This window comes from Prinia subflava, chromosome 4 (assembly GCF_021018805.1).
Source record: "Prinia subflava isolate CZ2003 ecotype Zambia chromosome 4, Cam_Psub_1.2, whole genome shotgun sequence".
NCBI lineage: Eukaryota > Metazoa > Chordata > Aves > Passeriformes > Cisticolidae > Prinia > Prinia subflava.
Genome location: NC_086250.1, coordinates 16280400 through 16300743, shown reverse-complemented (window position 1 = coordinate 16300743; position 20344 = coordinate 16280400). Strand labels below are relative to the sequence as shown.

The window sequence follows — 20344 nt, the reverse complement described above, 5'->3', positions numbered from 1 at the left end:
TCCTGTGGCATATAGGCACTATCAGCACACAACCACAGATATTTGATATCAACTATGACATACTGAATTTATGCACAGCCTTACAAGGAGTTCTGAGTTTTCCTTGCCTGGCTAATTTTTAATACACCAACTTTGTAACACTTTTTCAGTAGTTTCCACAATTTTAATACATGGAAGAACAGCTACTTATCTTACCATAACTGCTTTTCCCCTCAATTTTTTTCCATGGACTCCATCTCACATGTTTACATGTGCTGCTCCAAAAATACTGCATTCTTTTGGCAAACACCACTGGCTGCAGCCTGAGCATGTCCAGCCATGCACAACCCTACTGCTGGCAGAACAGGATCTATGGGGACTACGACTTCACAGGAACAGAAGAAAGACAGAGACTCATAGAATGGTTTGGGTTGGAATCCAGTAAGATGAACTTTCGTAAGTCCAAATGCCGAGTCCTGCATTTTGGCCACATTAACCCCCTGCAGTGTTATAGGCAGGGGACGGTGTGGCTGGACAGTGCCCGGGCAGAAAGGGACCTGGGGGTGCTGGTGACAGCAGCTGGACATGAGCCAGCAGTGTGCCCTGGTGGTCAAGAAGGCCAAAGGCATCCTGGCCTGGATCAGGAATGGTGTGGCCAGCAGGAGCAGGGAGGTCATTCTTCCCCTGTACTCAGCACTGCTGAGGCCACGCCTCGAGTGCTGTGTCCAGCTGTGTCCCCTCAATTCAGGAAGGACATTGAGTGCTGTGTCCAGTTGTGTCCCCTCAATTCAGGAAGGACATTGAGTGCTGTATCCAGCTCTGGGTCCCTCAGTTCAGGAAGGACATTGAGTGCTGTGTCCAGCTGTGTCCCCTCAGTTCAGGAAGGACATTGAGTGCTGTGTCCAGTTGTGTCCCCTCAATTCAGGAAGGACATTGAGTGCTGTATCCAGCTCTGGGTCCCTCAGTTCAGGAAGGACATTGAGTGCTGTGTCCAGTTGTGTCCCCTCAGTTCAGGAAGGACATTGAGATGGTTTAGCGTGTCCAGAGGAGGGTAATGAGGCTGGTCAGGGGCTGGGAGCACAAACCCTGTGAGGAACAGCTGAGGGAGCTGGGGGTGTTTAGCCTGGAGAAAAGGAGACTCAGAGGTGACCTCATCACTCTCTACAACTTTTTGAAAGGTGGTTGTAGTCAGGTGGGAGTTTCTCTCTCTCTCCAGGCAGCAACTGCCAGAATGAGAGGACATGGTCTTAAGCTGTGGCAAGGAAAACATAGGTTGGATATTAGGAAAAAAATTTTTACAGAAAGGGTGATAAAGTATTGGAATGGTCTGCCCACAGAGGTGATGGAGTCACCATCCCTGGATGTGTTTAAAAAAAGATTGGATGTGGAATTCAGTGTCATGGTTTAGTTGAGGTGTTAGGACTGGGTTGGACTCTATAATCCTGAAGGTATCTTCCAACCTACTGATTCTGTGTGTGATTCTGTGTGTCTTGAAGGGACCCTAAAGGTCATCTATTTCCAACCCCTCTGCCATGGGAAGGGACACCTTCCACTAGACCAGATTGATCAAAACCCCATCCTGACCTTGAACACTTCCAGGGATGGAGTGTCCACACAAGAGTCTGAGATTTATGTGGACAAAGCATCTTGATCTGTCACCACCATGTTCCAAATTTCCTGCATGGTTGACAAAGAAATGACAGCAAGATTCACCTGGTCCTTCACATCTGGAGGTGGACCTACTTTGATCTTGTCCAGTTTCTCTAGGATCTGTGAGTTTACCAAATTATTTGAATCTGGGCCCAAAACTGCCTCTTAATGGAAACTATGCCAAGTGTAAACCAAAGCAGCAAATGGCAGCTGGTGACAAAAAGGACTGTACAAATAAGGGTTTCCATTGCCCTCTGATGAAGACATGAACTCGTTGCGGGGGGACCCAAGAAAGCGTTTCAAGAACACCAATTTTTTTTTTTTTTGCATTGCTGTTTTTTCCTGTTCAGTTAGCCCTCTCGATCTGGGGCTCCTTTAATACTCGTAAAAGAAGAAATGGTCTGCTAGAAGCAGTGCTCTCCTGAGGGAAAGAGAGGGAGTCCCTTACAGCACATCACAGTGTCTCACCAGCAGTACTACAGCAAAAGCCCTACCCTACACTTGGAAGCTACGATGTGAGGAGACAGCACAGAAGGAAGAATGACTTTTAGATTTATGCAATATTACAGATAATTATTTCTCTGCTGGTAGGAGCAGATCAGAGAGATTTTTAATCCTCTGCTGCCATTCAAGTGCAGTCTGGGCAGAATGACGGGCATGACAACCGCGTGTTTAACTTTTCATTTTCACAGGTTTTGTTAACCTTTGTCTCAGCTCCAAATACAAGTTTATTTGAACAGTAGTTTCAGTAGCTGATGTTTCTAGAAGAGCAACACAGAAGAACTGAAAATTAAGCTGTAGCTCACAGTACTACTTGAGACTGGAGCCTAGTCAGACCCTCAACATTCTTCCTCTCTGAATCTGATTAGTCTCTCTGAATGCTCCAGGATTAACTGTTTCAGGCTATAAATCTCTTTCAGTTTACCATCTGTAGGGAATATCTCCTTCCTACCATCTCTGTATGCACTCAGCATGTGATATGTAAAAATGTAAAAAAAATGTAAGCACAAAAGAGATGAAGCTCAAGAACTTCAATTCAGCCATAAAAGAAAATTGATGCGTGGAAATTCTAAAATGTCTTGCCCTTTTCTACAGTTGTTAGATATAAAAATAAATTAGTAATTAACAATAATATTACCACAAAGTGTGGAAAAAGCATCTTAAGGAAGACACAGCCTAAGCCTATCCATATACCTGCAGGCAGATGTCAGCCTCCAGTAACAAAACAAAACTCGAGCTCCAGGAAGGTGAGAGGTAACTGTTAACTACATCTGTCTGCTTTGCCCTTAAGTGGACTTGAATCTCACAGTTAAGACAGCACATCTCAGCTGAGAGGCAAGCAGGCCTTCACCTCTTCTCAGCATCAAGTGCATGCTTTGCTAGGTGATGACAGGCTTTGTTCCCCTTCATTAACTTTACAAATGCTCAGCTCCTGCTTGAGTGCACACCAGTGCAGCACACACACTCAAGGGAGGTCACAGTGACGTTTAAGTTCAGCAGTATGCTAAGCAGTCAATGGCACAATGATAAATATGCAAGTTGATTGTGAAAATTCATTTAAAATCAGAGGTGGGGTTCACTGGAAAGAGTAATTTTTTTAGAAATTAAATGGAGCAGTTAAAAATAACTTACAAAACAGAGAACAGAAAGTACATACACAATGTTTCAGATAAAAAGTTAACAGGTTGAAAACCATGGTCAATTTGGTCAATTCCAAATATTGTAAAAAAAACCCAAAACAAAAACATCTCAATACTTGCCCAAAGAAACAGTCTGTGTCATTCATCCATTGGTTTATGAACTGTGCAGTGATGGGCTCAGGATTGTGTGGAAATCTGATGTTCTCCAAGGTGTGCAAAAGCAGGTCAGGATTGTAGTAGAGCGCAGCTATGGCAACCTGAAGACACATAGTACGAAGCTCACTTGTTTTAACTCCTCGAGTCAAGCGCTCCAGAACAGCCTCCACAAAGAGAGGGATACACTGGGCATATAATGAGAAAAAGGGAAAAGGAAAGGAAAAAAAAAAAGAAACCAGTCATTACACAAGTTGCCAGATTATACAAAATTTTATAATTCTTTTACCAGAATTATGTCCTGAGTATTCTGAAGTTCAGGTATAGAAGCAAGGAACACATTCTATTCACTTCCTGGCCCCTGATCACACATTTATAAATCTTCCTTAAACCATCCTTCTCTGAGCTAAAAACTGCAATGTTATTCTGAGCACAGGGGAGAATATTTGGGGCCATTTGGCAGAGTTTGTTCTAGTATGTAGAAAAGCTTTAGAAAAAAAATTCAGACATTCTATCTTTAAAGACACCAAACAATTAACAGGCAAAACTAACAGGCATTAGAAATTAAACTACCTAAATCCATAACATAACCAGTTTTTCCTAATAAATGTAAAGTGATGTTAAAATTATTATAAAAGTTTAAAACTAGTTTGTCCACATAAAAGGAAACATGCACAAACTTCTAAAGAATGAAATAAGCATCTTCTAAACACATATATATTTCAATGGGCAAATTTATATTTTACAAAAATTTGGGAAGCATTATGAAAGTTTTAGTTTCAGTTTCAGTTCAATGTGCAAATCATTTTAATTCACAGAGTTGTACAGCTCAAGTAGGCCTTCTACCACATATTTATTTCAATGCAAATGCATTAATTCGCTTTAAACTCCTCCAGATTTCCTTTAAAAATAAAATCTTTCAGAGAACATTTTTATCTTCAATTACTTCAGATTTACACTAGTAAAATTATATCAGTTTCAGTGAAATTAACTGAAAATTTATCACTGCAGTCCATGGATTGCACTGTGGCAACATCAAACATGATACATCAAGGTAATTTAGGCTTATTACATGAGTCTAGAACTTGGCCCTTAATAGGAAAAAGACTACTTTCTAAAAAGATGTTCTAAGAAACTCTGGAAAATTGTGATTATGTTTCTCCCTGGAATCACAATCCAGCCATATTAAAAAATCTGCACTTCCATATGAACTAAGTAATTTAAAACATCCAAAAGTTCCTGTAGCTTGAAGAAACAACAGCAGTTGGATATGCACAGTTAACCTCTCAGCCACAGTATTAACTATGTGTTTTGCATCAAAAGGGAAATTCTACTGACAGAAAGCAAAAAAGGACAATTCTGCATAACACACTATATCCTTATAATTCAGTCCATATCCATTTTGTGGTCATGTCCACTAATATCTTGTCTCAAAACCAAAAACCCCAACCTTACAAACTTTCCTGAGCTTATTTACTTCTTTCTGTCTTTCTCCCTACCTTACATTTCCCTCAAATTCTCTAATTCCAGCTGTTTCTCTCAGGGAACATGCATCATTAGAAAGCAATAAAAGAGAAAACCTGTATCATGTATCAATTTGTATCACCTGGTCAATACCCCGTCCTTTGCACTGAAGGACAATCACTTCCAGGAGTTTGGCTGCATGGCACTCTGCATCTTCTCCTGCATCTCCTGTCAGTACCTAACAAAAAGAGTAACAATTTAATTTATCAGTGGTCACTGACAACACTGAAAGCAAGTGCTCCTGTACCTGCATACACCCAAAAATCTCTACACAGCATATACATATGTATTCATGCTAAATTTTGTGAGGAATTAAGACACATAATTCATCTCTACAGGACATAAATAAGGATAAGTGGCTAAAGGTGAATTTTAAAAACTAGAAAAAATTGCTGGAGTTCTTAAAGAATGTTATATTCTTTATATGTCCTTACTTTCCCTTTTTTAGAAAGAAATGTGACTTATAAGAATCACTGATATTTTCCACATTGTGTTTCTACTTTTTCACTTCAATTCTAATAGCCACTGGCAGATTAACAGCCTGGCAAAGTGAAGTGCTATGTCTAGGCTAGTTTCTGACTAAGAACAAGATGTATCAATCATTCTGTGTGTAGGCACATATATATGAAACTGAGTGCTTCATCTCAGTACATTTCAATCCCATGGTCACTGTCAATAAACCTGACGGAAGAAGCAAAATTTTCACATTCAAATACACTAAGTTTCTTAAAAATAACCAGGTAGCTAGATGCCTAAGACTCTCTAATGCCCCAAATCTGAGGAGGACAGCAGCATGATTTCATACTTTATTATACATGAGAGACTCAGCATAAAAGAGAAACAAGATAAATGTAGGAAGAACTTCAAATGTGTTTGCACCTTAGCTGACAACCAGAGTCCAACTTCAAGACATACAACCCAAGGAAATCAGGCTTCATTAATTCTCTACCTACCAAAATAGCTCTCTACAGAAGAGAGTCAAGATGAACAGCAACTTTCTCCCACACAGATTTTTGCATGTAATTTTTTAAAGCATGTCACTTTAAAAGTGTGAAGGTGCTGTGTGTGCTCAGAACTGAGTCAAGGCCAAAATGCACACAGTTCTGAAATGCTTGGCATGTTCAAGCCACAATTGTTATGTACCAGTGATAAGCACAACAATAAGCATCAGGAGCCTTACCTTTTTACACATAGAGTAAATGATTTCTAAATGCTTTGGGTTAGACAGTAAAGTATCAGTGTCAATGGTCACATAATTATGCAAGAGGGGCATCATATCTGCAGAACAGGAAGAGAAAAAAGTTACAAAAAGTGCTAACCAGAGAGAGAGTCCTAAAGGGGAATTAATTAGCTTAGATTCTTAAATATGGTCAGAAATGCAAACTGCAGAAGTCTTTTCTGGAAGAATTCTTCACAAAATGCACTATGCAGGGTGTATTCTTGGAACTAGAATAGGACTACATCTTAACTAATCAATTTGTAGTTTCACGTTAACTTTGAATATTCAACTTTCTTTGAGTTCAGGACCCCTACAACAACTGATTACATCAACATATTTGAACATGCTTCTCCTACTTAAATATCTCCTGTTACACTCCCACACTCAACAGACGGTCAGGGCATGACTCAAATACATGATCATTTTAAACCAAGACACTAAATGGAAGCGACCCTTTAGCAGGGTAGGTTTTAGAGATGAATTCTCAAACAGTAAAAACATCATTAAAACAGAAGTGACTTTACCTGCAAAGTATTCAAAGCAATCCTGCTGGAAAACCTCGTACAGAACACCTAAAAGCTGCCACATCTGAGGTGAAATCATCTGGCATGTTAAGCTGAAGGCCAAGGACAGAATTTCTTCATAGAACTCTGCAAAAGATAAACAATTTGAGGCAGGATGCTTTACAAAATAAATTTAACTTGCAAATACCTTGAAATCTGAAACCAAGTCCTGAGTCATGAACAACTAGAAAACAGCAGTTAGAAAGTAAATCATACATAGAAAAATAAAACAAATTGTAAACTGCTCCTTCAGACAGGCCTTATGCTTGCTATAGTTACAATGATATGTATATGTTTTCCACTATAAATGCACACCAAAAAAATACATCAGCATCACATTAAAGACAATGCTTCTAATCAATTTACTGAAAAATATGGTTTTTCTCAGCTTTTGTTTTTCTGCAAGACCTTATCACAAAACTGTAGCTTTTACTGTAGCATACTGATAAAGCAGTAATTTAATTTCAGACCATGTCCATAAGAGACTAATGTAATTGTAGTCATTGTCCTTTAACACAATTAGCCAGAATTATAATCAGAACAGCATCTTCAGCTTTTGACCTCCAAAATACAATAGTCAATCTGAAAAATGTACAAGAATAGATCAGGAGAAACAAATTACAGTGGTAAAGTAATAGCTTTTTTCTTTAAAGAAACACACACAAAAAGATGAAATTCTGTTCTAGAAGATAACAATTAATTTACATGCTTTTACATATCTCTAAACATACCTATAACGTGTTTCTGTAAAACAAGGCCAATGATCTGTAAACAAATGCTCTCGAGCTGTTGAGTGATCTGAAATAAAAACATAAAGCAGTTTATTTAAAAAATTAGAAATACTGCAATCAAATAAATGTATTTGACTAATTCAGTTTGAGAAGTTCTTCAGATCAAAAAGGCTTTTATAATTTTTAAATGCTGCATTAATAATCACAGTATTATGAAATAATGTCTCCCTGATGCAGAAAGAACCTCTTTACCCTGAACATGTGACATGGGGACATACATTGCAACCACAATTGGGAGACCAATTCCTAGGAATTCTATTCAAGAAACTGCTGGGTAAACTAGATATGGGTCATCACTGTAAAAAACTAGCCTTATGCAAAATATTTTTTCTTAAATTCTACTTTAACATTCTGTAATAAAACTAGCCACTATGAAGAAAATTAATTCTCCCCCAACCAAAACCAGCACATTTCAATGAAGTGTTTACCAATTAAAGGCTAACAATTTGACCCTTGGGACATAAGTTGAAAGCCAAACAATTAATAAATCACAAAAGTAAACTGGGCTTTAAATCCATCAGAGAGAGTTTGGTACCATCCTGCTGCAGTAAATGCACGTCCATGCCAAGTGATGCACCGTACACAGAAGTGCTTGCTGTCATGAATGCAAGGAGGCAAGTACAAAGGAAAATCTCACCTCCTTGTGATCTTCCACGACTGTCAGGATCGTGTCAATTGTGTGCAAGATGCCCATAGCCATCACCGTTTTGTCCTCTACTTCCTCATATTCCTCACTCTGAAGTACTTTACCAAATATTTCAGCCTGTGAACAAAACCAACCAACTTGACATTCAAGAGCAAACCCGTGATTCTAATTTGTCATTCAAAACCAAGGCAGTTAATGCAGCAGCAGCAATGCCTTATCTGTAAGAGCTGTCAGCACTGAAAAATATGCTTGCTGCTTTTGAAAGGGGAACACAGCAAATTAAAATCTCCTCATTTTTTAGAAGTCTATGTTATTTGAAATGCTAAATAGTTAGACCTTGGCTCATTAAAACCAGTGACACAAATCAGTATCTTTGAAAAATCTATAGGTTTTAAAGATGCTTCATACAGAAAGACCCCATAAATACAGCGAATACTACAAGTGGACTCTTATAAAGATTCCTTTAATAGTGTGAACTTCAAGCAGAGTTCATTACATGTTTACCAAACTAGGCATTTGCTTCTGCTTATTCCTCTTACCAGGTGCTGAGTCATGTCCACAGCAATAGTAGCGACTTCCTGGCTGTACTCATAGATCATCTTCTGGATTACATTCGTGAGATCATCATTTTCTGTCTCTCTGACAATGTGCAGGAGCTCCTGCATCACTGGCCTTACATAGGGCTTCACATACTCCTTGGCTAAAAGATAATAGAATCTAGGTGAAATCAACTATCCATAAACACAATTATACCATCTCCAAACTGTATCTCCAAACTGCCGGGTAGCTGACTACTCTTGAACAAAATAAGATTTTTAATTTGAATTCACTAAAGAAATAGAAAATACAAAAAACATACCCAATGCAATTTTATAGTCCATAACTTGTAGACAGAGTAAATAAATTGTGCAATATTGAAATGCCACCTACAGCAAAAATCCAGTTTTGAGGGAACACTTGCTCTCATATATAAGCAGTGTTATTTTTTAAACATACATAGTGCTTAACTTCACTAAAAAAAGCCAAAGATGGGTGATATTTACTTTATTAAAACAAGCATGCTGATTCTAACTTATTTTGTGCTATAAAAAACTTGAAGTCGGAATTCTGGGATGTAATGAGCAAGGTGAATCTGTCTAAACATGATAAAATATTCTGAATTCTATGTCTGAAATGACAGAAATGTTTAGATAAATCTGCACCAACCTCCTCATCTTGACAAAAAATCAATAGATCGGTGTACACAGCTGATGAATCACTGTCACATACCTTGCTCTTGGTTGCTTATTAAGGTCTGAAGGGCTATGGCTGCTTCTACTTTGACAGGCATCTCCTTATCATCAATCAGGCTCTTCTTTGCCAGCTCTACTGCATTCCTCAAGTTCAGCTCATTGTGAAATTTCAGAGCACTGAATGAATGAAGTACCCAACAGGACTGCAAGGCAAAAAGAGAAGCAAGCTAGGGACTATGCCAATTTTAAGCATTTTTAACTGAGTCAAAACCAATGCTATCTCCCTGTGTGCATGCACTGCTTCTTTTTTCCCCACTTAATTATTGTTGTGTTCTTTCATTAAATGTAACACAGTCATTGCACTCAAGCAGTTCTTTATTACACTTTCCCAAACTCCAATAAATTCAGTGTGCACATAATTTGCATTCATAGCTTTGGTCCTTCTGGGGGAAATAAAATCAGAAAAAAACAATGAAAACTGTTTGTCCATGACTGATATTGGGACTTGGGGATTTTCTTCAAGCAACTCAAATTGACGTTACCTACTTGTGGAAATCCTGCCTACTTTTCACAGCCATCTCTGCTAATGAAAAATGGCCACAATTGCTGCTCAAATTCTCAACTTTGACTGAAGAGGTGAACATTAATAAAACACAGACCCTCCATTTAACAGAAAAAGCATTTTTAAATCAAAACTATGAAAGAATACTGCACAAGAATGTTATTTTAAATTCTACTATGCATGTACCTAATTTCTTTCAGTAGCATTCAGAATGAAATCGAACTGCAAAGGAAGGAACCCTGGCAAATACTGGAATTGATGTAACAGGTGAACTTACACGAGCTCTGAGGTATCCCAGGTTAGACATGAACAAGGGAAACACGTGATTCTGTAACATCAGCTCCATTTGATCCTTGAAGACACTCTTCTGTTGGAGTAAGGAAAAGTTAATTTTGGAGAGCATTCATTTTACATACTTCTTTCTAACCCATTATGCGTTTCAAATATCAACCGTGGGAAATACAGTTATTTGTCTATATAATAAAGATATCCTCCCACAAAGAGAACTGGATCCCTTACCTTGAATAGAACCAACCCAAAAGTACAGCAAGTTCAAAACCAGTAAGAGAAAGAATTGTAAATATAATATTCAGCTTGGCATTATTCATTACAACATCTAAATTGGAATTTTCATGTTAATTAAGACAAATAATTCCAGATGATTTTTCTTAAAAACTAACAGGATCAATAACCTAGTAATTCCATTCTTCCTACAAAGGAGTATATACATACCTGAAGATAAATATGAGCTTAGTATGTAACAGATCTGAGTTTCAAATGACCTGCTGTTGCTCTAAGTATCAAAACTTACTATTTTGGACACTATATCAACAAATCCCATCTTTTTTCGTATTTATTAATGGATGCAGATAATTGCTTTGTGACAGAAATTTCCTTAGCTGGAGAAGGATACTGGATGAGAGTTACTCTTCATTATTCCAACCTTAGCAAATCCCAAGATGCTCACAGGAAGCTAGAACCCGCACGGAGATCTGAGACTTCCCTTACAGTCCCAGAATAAGAGAAAAGATACATGCTAGGGATGCTGTTACCATCCAAAGGAATGATTCAGTGGCTAAGACAGAAGAGGGTGAAATGGGACACTCAATACAACATGTATCTTATGTGATCACACTTTATTTCACCAATGCAGCATTTTTTCCACACTCATTCCCCCCCTTCACCAGCTGGATGAAGGACCGGGCAGAGAAAAAAGAGAGAAAAAGGAAATTACTGTTCCTTTGTGCACACTGGCCAGAAGTCTGGAGGCATTGAACTGGACCTGCTGTGGGGACCCAGGTGGCTCAGGCTGGACCATTGTGTCTGTGAGTCCTTAGACCCTGTATCTCAGTCAGCTCAAGAGCCAGAAAGCACTTACAAATCCAGGATTTTATATGGAAACAGATGTTTCAATGTGTCAAATTCCAAACGTAAAAAATTCAAATTTTCAAGGGGTCTGCAGTTGTTTGGGGTTATTACTCTTTTATAAAGTACAATATAACCTCACATTTCACGACTGAAAATTTCAAATAGGAGCAGAATACTGGAATAAATCCCCTTTTTTTTTCCCTCAGGACAGAGATAAATATGTTAATATGAAAGTCTCCTCACAACACAATGTCATCCTCTTTCACTGTTATACTCCAGCATGAGGAAGAGCAATTACAATCCAAAATAATCTACAAAAATTCTGCAGAAGTTACTGATGTTTCAGGATTAAGATCAGAAAATAGACTGGTAAAAAACAGATGGTAAATGTTGGTAAGATATTGCTCATAATATGAAGACAGATCCTGCATAGTGAGACAATTCAGATAAAATATAGTAAATTACTTTTTAAAAGAAGCCTCCAGCACAAGATCACCATTCTCATGCCAGAAGTGATAATGTTTTGGTAATTACTTGTCACATGGAGCAAAGGCATATATTGGACTCCATCATCTAAAAAAGCACCAGGAAAACTGTAATCAATATCAATTAGAGAGCAGCAGTGTGCATTAAATTTGCATTCAGATTCCAGAAAAATAACCAAATTTCTGAAGATGCTGTCTATGAAAAAATGGAGGAAGGCTGTTTGTTCCTTCCAGCGTTTTTTCAAAACTCCCAACTGGCAAATGAAATATGACTTAAAGCCACATATTGAAGAGTGAAAAAGTTGGAAAGCTAGACAGAACATTCCTGTAACATGTTAAGTAAAGCTTTTCCTACAACCAGAAGAAGCCCATAACAGTGCAGGCTGTTGGGGAATTTCATAAAGAATCGTAGGCAATGTTGCTGATGGAATGAATGTTTGCTTTCTTAACACTTCCATTTTACTAGTGAAGCAGGAGGGGACCAAGGGACTGTTGTGTAACAAACAAACAGAGCTTTGGAAAAACATGAGAAGGAAAATCTGTGTACAACATTGTGATATAAAAACCAGAAAAGAATGTTAATATTTTTAAATAGACTCTCATATTGTGATTGCAATCAGAGTGCAATTTCTCTACAGACTTTATAAATATGGCTAAGGGCTAGTCATACTTTATAAAATAAGACTATTTTATTTTAAATCACAGTTGACAGCAAGAATTGAAAACTTTTTTTCATTTCTTTACCCACTTACTTTTAGTAGAATATCTGCTAGGGATCCTATAACATGCAAAGCTCCATCTTTTTTCCTTGGATCAATGTTTGGCTCTGTCAGAATCTGGTAGCAATATGCCATCATTTTTGGTAATACCTATGCAGGACAGAAAGCACACAAACCCCTTTAGTCAAGTTTTTTTAATGGCATTGTTTAAAAAATTATTGACATTTTCAAGAAATTTTGTCTTGGCCAAAGCAATGTGAGGTACTAAATGTAGCATCTTTCAATAGTTAAAGTGTAAAACTTTGGAATTTTCAACCTTTCAGCCAAACTGGTCAAAATCAGATAATTCTCCTTGAAATTTCACATGACTAATAGCAAGTAAGGTATTTTTGTTACTGTCTTGAGACAAATCAAAAAAGGTGATGAGAATTAAGAGGCTCAAACATCACCTCACCCACTTTTTTCCTTAAGTTCTTTTCTGGCTTGTCTCACACAGAAATATAAACACATATGTGTGTACATATATGTACGAAAATACATATATATTTTCAAGGAGAGCTTGGACTAAAATATCATTAACTTAATTTGATCTATTGATTTTGGCAGTTGTTTCTAGAGCTGACTAGACTTAGAAAAGTTTCTTGGTAAAACCAGTGGCTGAATGTGATTTCCACATCCATTATGTCTTTTTCCAACACACCACTTTGATGGTATAAATACAAATTATGAAAATGAGAAGGAAGATCAGTGGACAAGAACTGTTTTGACAATAAAAAAGTAGAAAGGCCATATTCCACCTAATATAAAGACTGCGTTCTCCTCTGAAAATCCACCTGGAAATGGAGCTCCATGATTACTGGATGTTAAAATGGAACCTAGAAAAACATTTGCCATTTTAGGCAACTGCACTTTCCAGGGCTTGCCTGGGTATTTTTGTACAGGTCACTGTAAATACAGGAAGATCTACATCTTAAAAGTTACATCCTCATTTAAAGAGTACCTGCAGGAAATGGGTTTTGTCCTTGCTAACTTCATTGCTGTTAAGGAGGATTTTAAATAGCATCAGTGAAAATTAATAAGGATAAGGTCCACTTTTCCTCCTACAGTTTGTGATGCTGAGAACAGCTGTGACAGAGGCTGTTTGTAAAACTGGGCAAATCTATTCCAATACATCTATTCCAACCCATTTTGTATCTGGCAGAAGCATTTTAAACCTGCAAGAAGAATCCACTTAATATTTATACACACCATATTTTAACTCTCTTCAAATTGCTAGCATTCAGCCAGGAAACATTTGACTATGTAGCAGCAAGTATATTTTTCAAGATTAGCTTCCTGTAGCATCTTCAAATACAAGGGGAAAATAACATTATTAAGAAAAATTCAAATAATTAAAAGCCACTAGTTTCATACCTCTTTTCTCTTCTTGGCAGCAGTGTAAAGGAGATTCTGTGCTGCTGTTGTTGTGGATGCATAGTCCTCAAACACATCTAAAAAATGGGGAGGAAAAAAAGCATGAAAAAATTCTTTTCTGAATCATAAATTTTTTATAAATTTAAAAATTTTAAAAAACCATCTTAGTTTTAGGCTAGCACAAAATCTGGATGAATATATAACTTCAAAAATATTGACATGATTGTCTTCATTTTGTGATTAAAGAGTCAGACCCAAGCTTATGTCACACACCTTACTTCTTTTGCCTTCCAAATCCACTGCCACTCTTCATTCCCTTAATTAAGAATATGCTATTTATTCATTAGCTCTTTTGAGACCATATACAAGTGATGAAAAATTCTGCCTCTTTTTAAAATTAAAACCCCATAGGAAAAACAACAATACACTCCAGTACCATCTGTATACCACGTGTACACATTTGATTTGATTTTATTAAAACCTCATGGGAAACTTTTTGTACATAAAATCTACTTAGATCTGGAGTAGTTTTATATCTGCTGAAAGGTCAAGTTTTTTCTTTTCATTCATTGCAACTAAACCGCATCTGTTCATATTGAAAGTATAATTTATATCTTGAAAAAAAAGATCTGTGCTGCAAACATGTTTTAATCCAAACACCCTCACACAAATTGAATCAAACTATCAGATCTTAAAGCACTATCTTAATATGTGACTCAAATTACACACCAACTTTTCCTGAAAACTTTAAGATAAAACATCATTAGGAAATACTACCAGACCACTGGAATTCTTGTTCCAAACAAAAAAGTGCCTCACTAAACTTCCATTTAATGTACTTTGACATTTGAGTGTATTGTACTTTGAGTGGTTTTTTACCTTCCATGATACAATCTGAATCTGTACTTAATTGCCTCAGTTACACATAAAAATAAGATTCACGACTTACACAGAAAGAACAGAATTCACTCACCAAAAATCAAGGATGTATTTATACCCTAGTGATCAACACCATACTGTAATTATTATTTTTAATTTTTAAATATTAATTATTCTATGAATATTTAAATTCTTTTTTTCCCCAAAAGCTGCACATATATCTCTGTGGTGCCTGGCTTGCAGGAGTTTTCCAGCTAAAATTGCTGTACTTTTAAAGTACACTTCTCCTTTTCAGTGACATGACTCTTTTAATAAATGTAATTATTCATAAGATGGACCTATGTGTTATTCCCAAGATTTTGCACTGTGTCTTTTGAAAGCATATATATATATATATATAATTATCTTACAATTGAGCAGTAGTAAGTGGTAGAAAAATGCTGAAGGCACTGAGAGTTTTCAACAGGAAAGAGTCAGTCAGGCCTCTGCTGGCCAAAGCGAGAGCTGCAGGAACCTGCTGGCACAGCTGCAGGTCAGGGTTCTGAAAAGGGCACTAACAGGGGAGCACGCCAGTCTCTCTGGGCTCTCTGAGAACATGTGAAGCAGAAAAAAACTCTCAGAGAATCATGTAGTTCAAAGCTCCCAGCCAAATGGCCCAAACTCACTTGAACCACCACCTGCTTCTAACTACAAATTGGTGAGATTTAAGAAAAGTTTTCTTCTTTGTATTGTTGAGGTGAAGAGAGACATTACAGAGGCCATGCCACTGGAACTACAGGGTACAGTTATGACAAAAGGGAAAAATAAAGCCAAATTACCAAATTTCATGCGGATATACTCATATGGATCCTCTTGCCAGAGCTCCTCATCCTCATCTTTGTAGCACATCAGAGAGAATATCACCTCTTCTGTTATAGTCTAGTTTTAGGAAACCCAAATACATGTAAGTACACATAAAATCAAATTCCAGTACAGCTGCCCTCCACTAGGTACTAATTTATTAGACTTATTTTTTCTAGAGAGTTACATTCCTTTAAGCAGCACTCTTTTATTTTGTCTACCAGAAACAAATTCACAGTATTATAGGTGGTTTTGCTTTGAAACAGCAGTAGTAATTATACAATCTATCTTTATACTATTACATTACCATGCACAAAATACACTTCAGGACATATTGGGTACACAGCAGAATATTACATTCTGCAGAAGGAAATCACCAATGCAATACATAAACAGCAATGGATTTCAGAGTCTTTCGCCTTAAAAGTCATGGAATTAACTAACTACAAAAGGGATGTTATGATATAACAAAACAAAACACCAGAAAAATCACTTTTCATTTGTTTTTTAATTCACTTATAAAACATGTCCTTAAAAAAGGGTTTAGCTCCTCTTGATGATTGTTCTCTTTGTACACTATCTTTGCACTACAATCAAAAATCTATGACAATTCTGAACACCGGTAACCAATAAAAGCCAGAACACTATAACTTTCTAGCAGAAAAATTAAGAACTTTTGGAACAGAATCATTGATTGAGTTAACATTATCTGCAATATATTGCAAAACACAACCAATTTGTGTAGAAATGCTATTTAATTTTCCAGATCGATTGCTGAATGATTCATGAAACATTCTTTAAAAACACAAAACTTGGGGGACTGGGGGATGTTTTTAATCCCTCTGATGACATGCATTTTTATGACTGGGTTTTAAGCACTGACCTGTATGTGTGGCTTCATCTGCTTCCATGTTATAGAGTGAATCACCCCTTGGTTCAGGTAATTCAACGTTTGCTGAAGAACACGTGGCGCAACATAGTCCTTTTGCCTGTACTGGTCTAAGATTCTTAAGAGAACCTAAAGAAGTGACAAATTGGTATTTTTAAATGAAGACTAAAAATTCTGTTTCATGCATAAACATGCAGTGCACTTCCTTAGTGAATATACATGAACAGATAAAGTAGTTTTACCGCAGATGTTCTAGCATTAGAAATCATTATAATGCCTTTGATCCAAAAATCATAAAGAATTTAAATATCAAGGTTCTAATCCTGCAAACATTTATGCACACGTCCATCTTTACTACAAGCCCTACCATGTGATCACTTGTGATTATAAGCAAAAGATATACTTCAGTAGTGAGAGGCTCACAGTTTACAGAGGCCTCAGCTAAATTTGGAATGGGTAAGGAAAAGACACCGTGAGATTTTCAAACTGGTGGCTTCTATACCTGCTAAGTGGTGTCTGCATTCATATCTAATGACAGGTCCCTAAAGAAGACAAATTACTTTGGAAGAACAGTGATGGGAATAGAAATACTAAACCAGGAAAGAAAAATAGGTTCACCTAAGCCTCTGAATCAGAAGAGCTGCAAACCCCTTAACCTCAATTACCTCTAGTAACCATCAGATAGTATCACCTGGCATGCTATTGCAAACTCTGTCACACAAAGCTGCCCTGGTATAAAAGTTACCTCAACTAAGAAATAATCATAGCACAAAGCTACTAATCTGCACTAATGGCAGGTGAATTATTAGTAAGTGTAAAGAAGTGGCATATACAGGAATAACAATAAAAATCAAGGGTAATGCATAACAAAAATTTGAGTCATATGCTTTCAGCAGAACACTTCTGCTTTGTAATTCTTTAGAACATTATAGTAAATTTTATTTTGAATATAGCTCTTCCATTAGGAATACTAAGTTTGATATTAAGTCTTTTATACGAAATGCTCCAAAGACAAGAATTGTCTATATCTTACACAGAATATAGCACAATGTCAGCACTTACCAACTGATGAATAAGTAACAAAGGCTCAGTAATGGAATATTCACAATAGAATACTTACTAACCCTTCAAGGAATCATGATAAATCACTATTTAAGAGCCAAAGGTTGAAGAAATGTGCTGATCATCCAATACATTTATCTTGAAACCTGAACTGTTCTCTCTGCAATAGTTTAATACCTTAACAGACAAAGTTTAAGTATTTCAAATTATAACTGCCCAAGGGGGTCTGTTTTTCCACTCCGGAGTTACACATTGCAAGGAATTTAGAACAGATATTGGGCTATTTCCCTTTTCATTTAATTTACAGCCTTACCACAACTATTCCCCTCCTTAGGTCTTCCTGATGGATAAACTATTCTGTTGTCAGACTGGATGAAGAGAAGTAATTTTGTTTGGCAACTTTATCAGAACTGAACTTTCTCCACACACCACGTTAAACATAAATAATTAGCATGCCCTAACAAAAGTAATTTCTTTACAAGTGGTGAATTTAGGCTATATTTTCACATAATATGCTTTCCAGATACAAAACAACATTCATTGCTGTTCTCCAGACATCTTCTAATCTGTTTGTATCTTCCTGAAATAACACAGTATCACTGGATTAGTGTGCCTAAGTTGTTTGCAGACAAAGTACATGGGAAAGACAGGCCGGGAAATACACCCTTGTAAGAAATGAGGCCTCTGCACCAAAAGCGTTCCTCTCAGTTGTATCTAGAGTGTTTACACACAACAACAATATCATTTTATCAGCACTCACCTTTTCTGGGAGTTTTCCTGCAGGGTTTTTTGAGTTGCTGAAAACTTGTGTTATTATACCTCAGCTGTATGGCACTGAGTTCTAAAGAACTTCTCAGCCACTAGAAGGAAAACTTGCCAGACTCTTTGTTTTTGTTTAATAAATGAACCTTGATACAAGCACACTGTTAAAAAGCAATACATTTCTCCATGTCAAAATAATGCAATTCATAAAATATTAACTGTCCTTACCTGTTGTATGCCCACAGCATAGGTTTTTAAAAAGAAGTCTGAGAATTCAAAGTATTCTTTAGTTACATTTCCAGGACTTCCATATCTTTAAAAGGAAAAGGACACAAATATTTACACTGTGAGAAATCTATGGTGTCAGGAAAATACAATATTTTCTAAACCATAAGGGACCCTGAGTGGTCTTGCATCAGCAAAGAAAAACATTACCACAGCTTCCTTCTAAGCCATCCTTTCCCCTATAACACCTCACTTCCCTTTTCTTTTCTTAAATTATCCTAAGGGGTAAGATATCATACTCAAGTTAACATGCCTGACTTTTTGTCACAAGCTTCCATGTTTATGGATTTCTTTTCAATTCCTCCCCTGCCTTTATGTTTGAGAATATAAACACTTGTAGCTGGGTGTAGTAAAATAAATATGTAGTTAGATAGATTTACTCTTCCTGTGGGGCAGGCTCCTCGCCATCTTTAAGAGAGTCAAATCATTTCACTAAGAGCTGAGACCAGTGGTTGTGCCAGTGCAAGGCAGAGGAGAGCAGCAGCAAAATCTTTCCAGTGACCAAAAGCTGTTTAATTGATCAAACTGTCTTCTCTACTTGGCTGTCAAGTAAAGGCACAGACTTGTAACCCAAACTGAGCATTTAATCAGGTTGTTACCGTTCAAAGAGACGAGCTACAATATGCAATGCCCACTTCTTGCATTTCCACCACACCAGCTCTGGTCTATCATCTTCATCAATTTGCAAAGTCTCCTAGAAACAAACACATTTGTTTTAAATTAGTTATGTCATTTGTTGAGAGCAATTATGCTTTAAACATTACTTGCTGAGTAAACTAATAGAAACATACAGCATGGACTAAAGCTTTGATTCTGTTAACAGCTATATACACTCAGGAACCTTCAATTATCTTAATTAGTCATTACAATGTATATGTGCAATACTTACATGATGCCTGTACTTAATTTTCAAAATTATGCATATTTTAAAAAATGCAGATTCTCAGATACACATGAATACTACATCACTCTGGCTCAAAAATCCAAGGATAAGAATCTTAAGAACAGAACACTTAGAAAATCTTTACACTGACTGTTCCTCAAATGCCAGCACCCAAGTATCAGAGGTCTTTACAAAGCTAAATCTCACCAGTGGTACATTCCTGTCAATGATGGTCCGGAAGATCTCCATCCACTGAGTCATGGTCTGGTTATTCACCAACTGGAGGGGCAATGCATACTGCAGTAAGGGAAAAGACACAGGTATGAAATACTATTTTTCTGTGCAAAAGGCAGAGCTTTCTGCAGTAATTACATTCTAAGGAAGATGAGGTTTTAAGTAAAATTATAACCAATTAGGTTACATATCAATACTACTCTAATTGCATCTCTCTCGATACAATTTGAAGATGAATTTCAGAGCAGACAGAATTTGAGGAAAGTTCCTTGGTCTAAGAACTTGCCAAGTCTCTGTTTTTCTTCTTCACAACAGCCCAGGTACCTTTTAGGACCACAGTATCAGTTTTACAGGGTTTGAGCAAACCAATAGCATTTTAGCAAGTAAAATGTACTCACTACTGAGAGAACAAGAGGACACAGTCTTAAGCTGCAGCAAGGGAAGTACAGGTTGGATATTAGGAAAAAGTTTTTTATGGAAAGAGTGATAAAGTATTGGAATGGCCTGCCCAGGGACGTGGTGGAGTCACCATCCCTGGATGCGTTTAAAGGAAAACTGATGTGCAT

General features: G+C 37.0%; 1 protein-coding gene across 4 annotated transcripts in view; it reads right to left on the bottom strand.

The window, feature by feature from the left end:
• IPO8 (importin 8) overlaps positions 1 to 20344 on the bottom strand; it is a 48816-nt gene that overhangs the window by 13135 nt on the left and 15337 nt on the right. For all 4 annotated transcript variants that reach the window (XM_063395648.1, XM_063395650.1, XM_063395647.1 and 1 more), the window contains exons 6-21: positions 19752 to 19841; positions 19261 to 19355; positions 18605 to 18689; positions 16547 to 16681; positions 15642 to 15741; positions 13945 to 14021; positions 12565 to 12681; positions 10237 to 10326; positions 9435 to 9600; positions 8705 to 8865; positions 8157 to 8282; positions 7460 to 7526; positions 6690 to 6815; positions 6127 to 6224; positions 5029 to 5124; positions 3390 to 3610 (exon numbers count right to left, since the gene is read on the bottom strand). In XM_063395648.1, the coding sequence (XP_063251718.1) occupies positions 3390 to 3610; positions 5029 to 5124; positions 6127 to 6224; positions 6690 to 6815; positions 7460 to 7526; positions 8157 to 8282; positions 8705 to 8865; positions 9435 to 9600; positions 10237 to 10326; positions 12565 to 12681; positions 13945 to 14021; positions 15642 to 15741; positions 16547 to 16681; positions 18605 to 18689; positions 19261 to 19355; positions 19752 to 19841 (1850 nt within the window). The remainder of the gene's footprint in view (positions 1 to 3389; positions 3611 to 5028; positions 5125 to 6126; positions 6225 to 6689; positions 6816 to 7459; positions 7527 to 8156; positions 8283 to 8704; positions 8866 to 9434; positions 9601 to 10236; positions 10327 to 12564; positions 12682 to 13944; positions 14022 to 15641; positions 15742 to 16546; positions 16682 to 18604; positions 18690 to 19260; positions 19356 to 19751; positions 19842 to 20344) is intronic.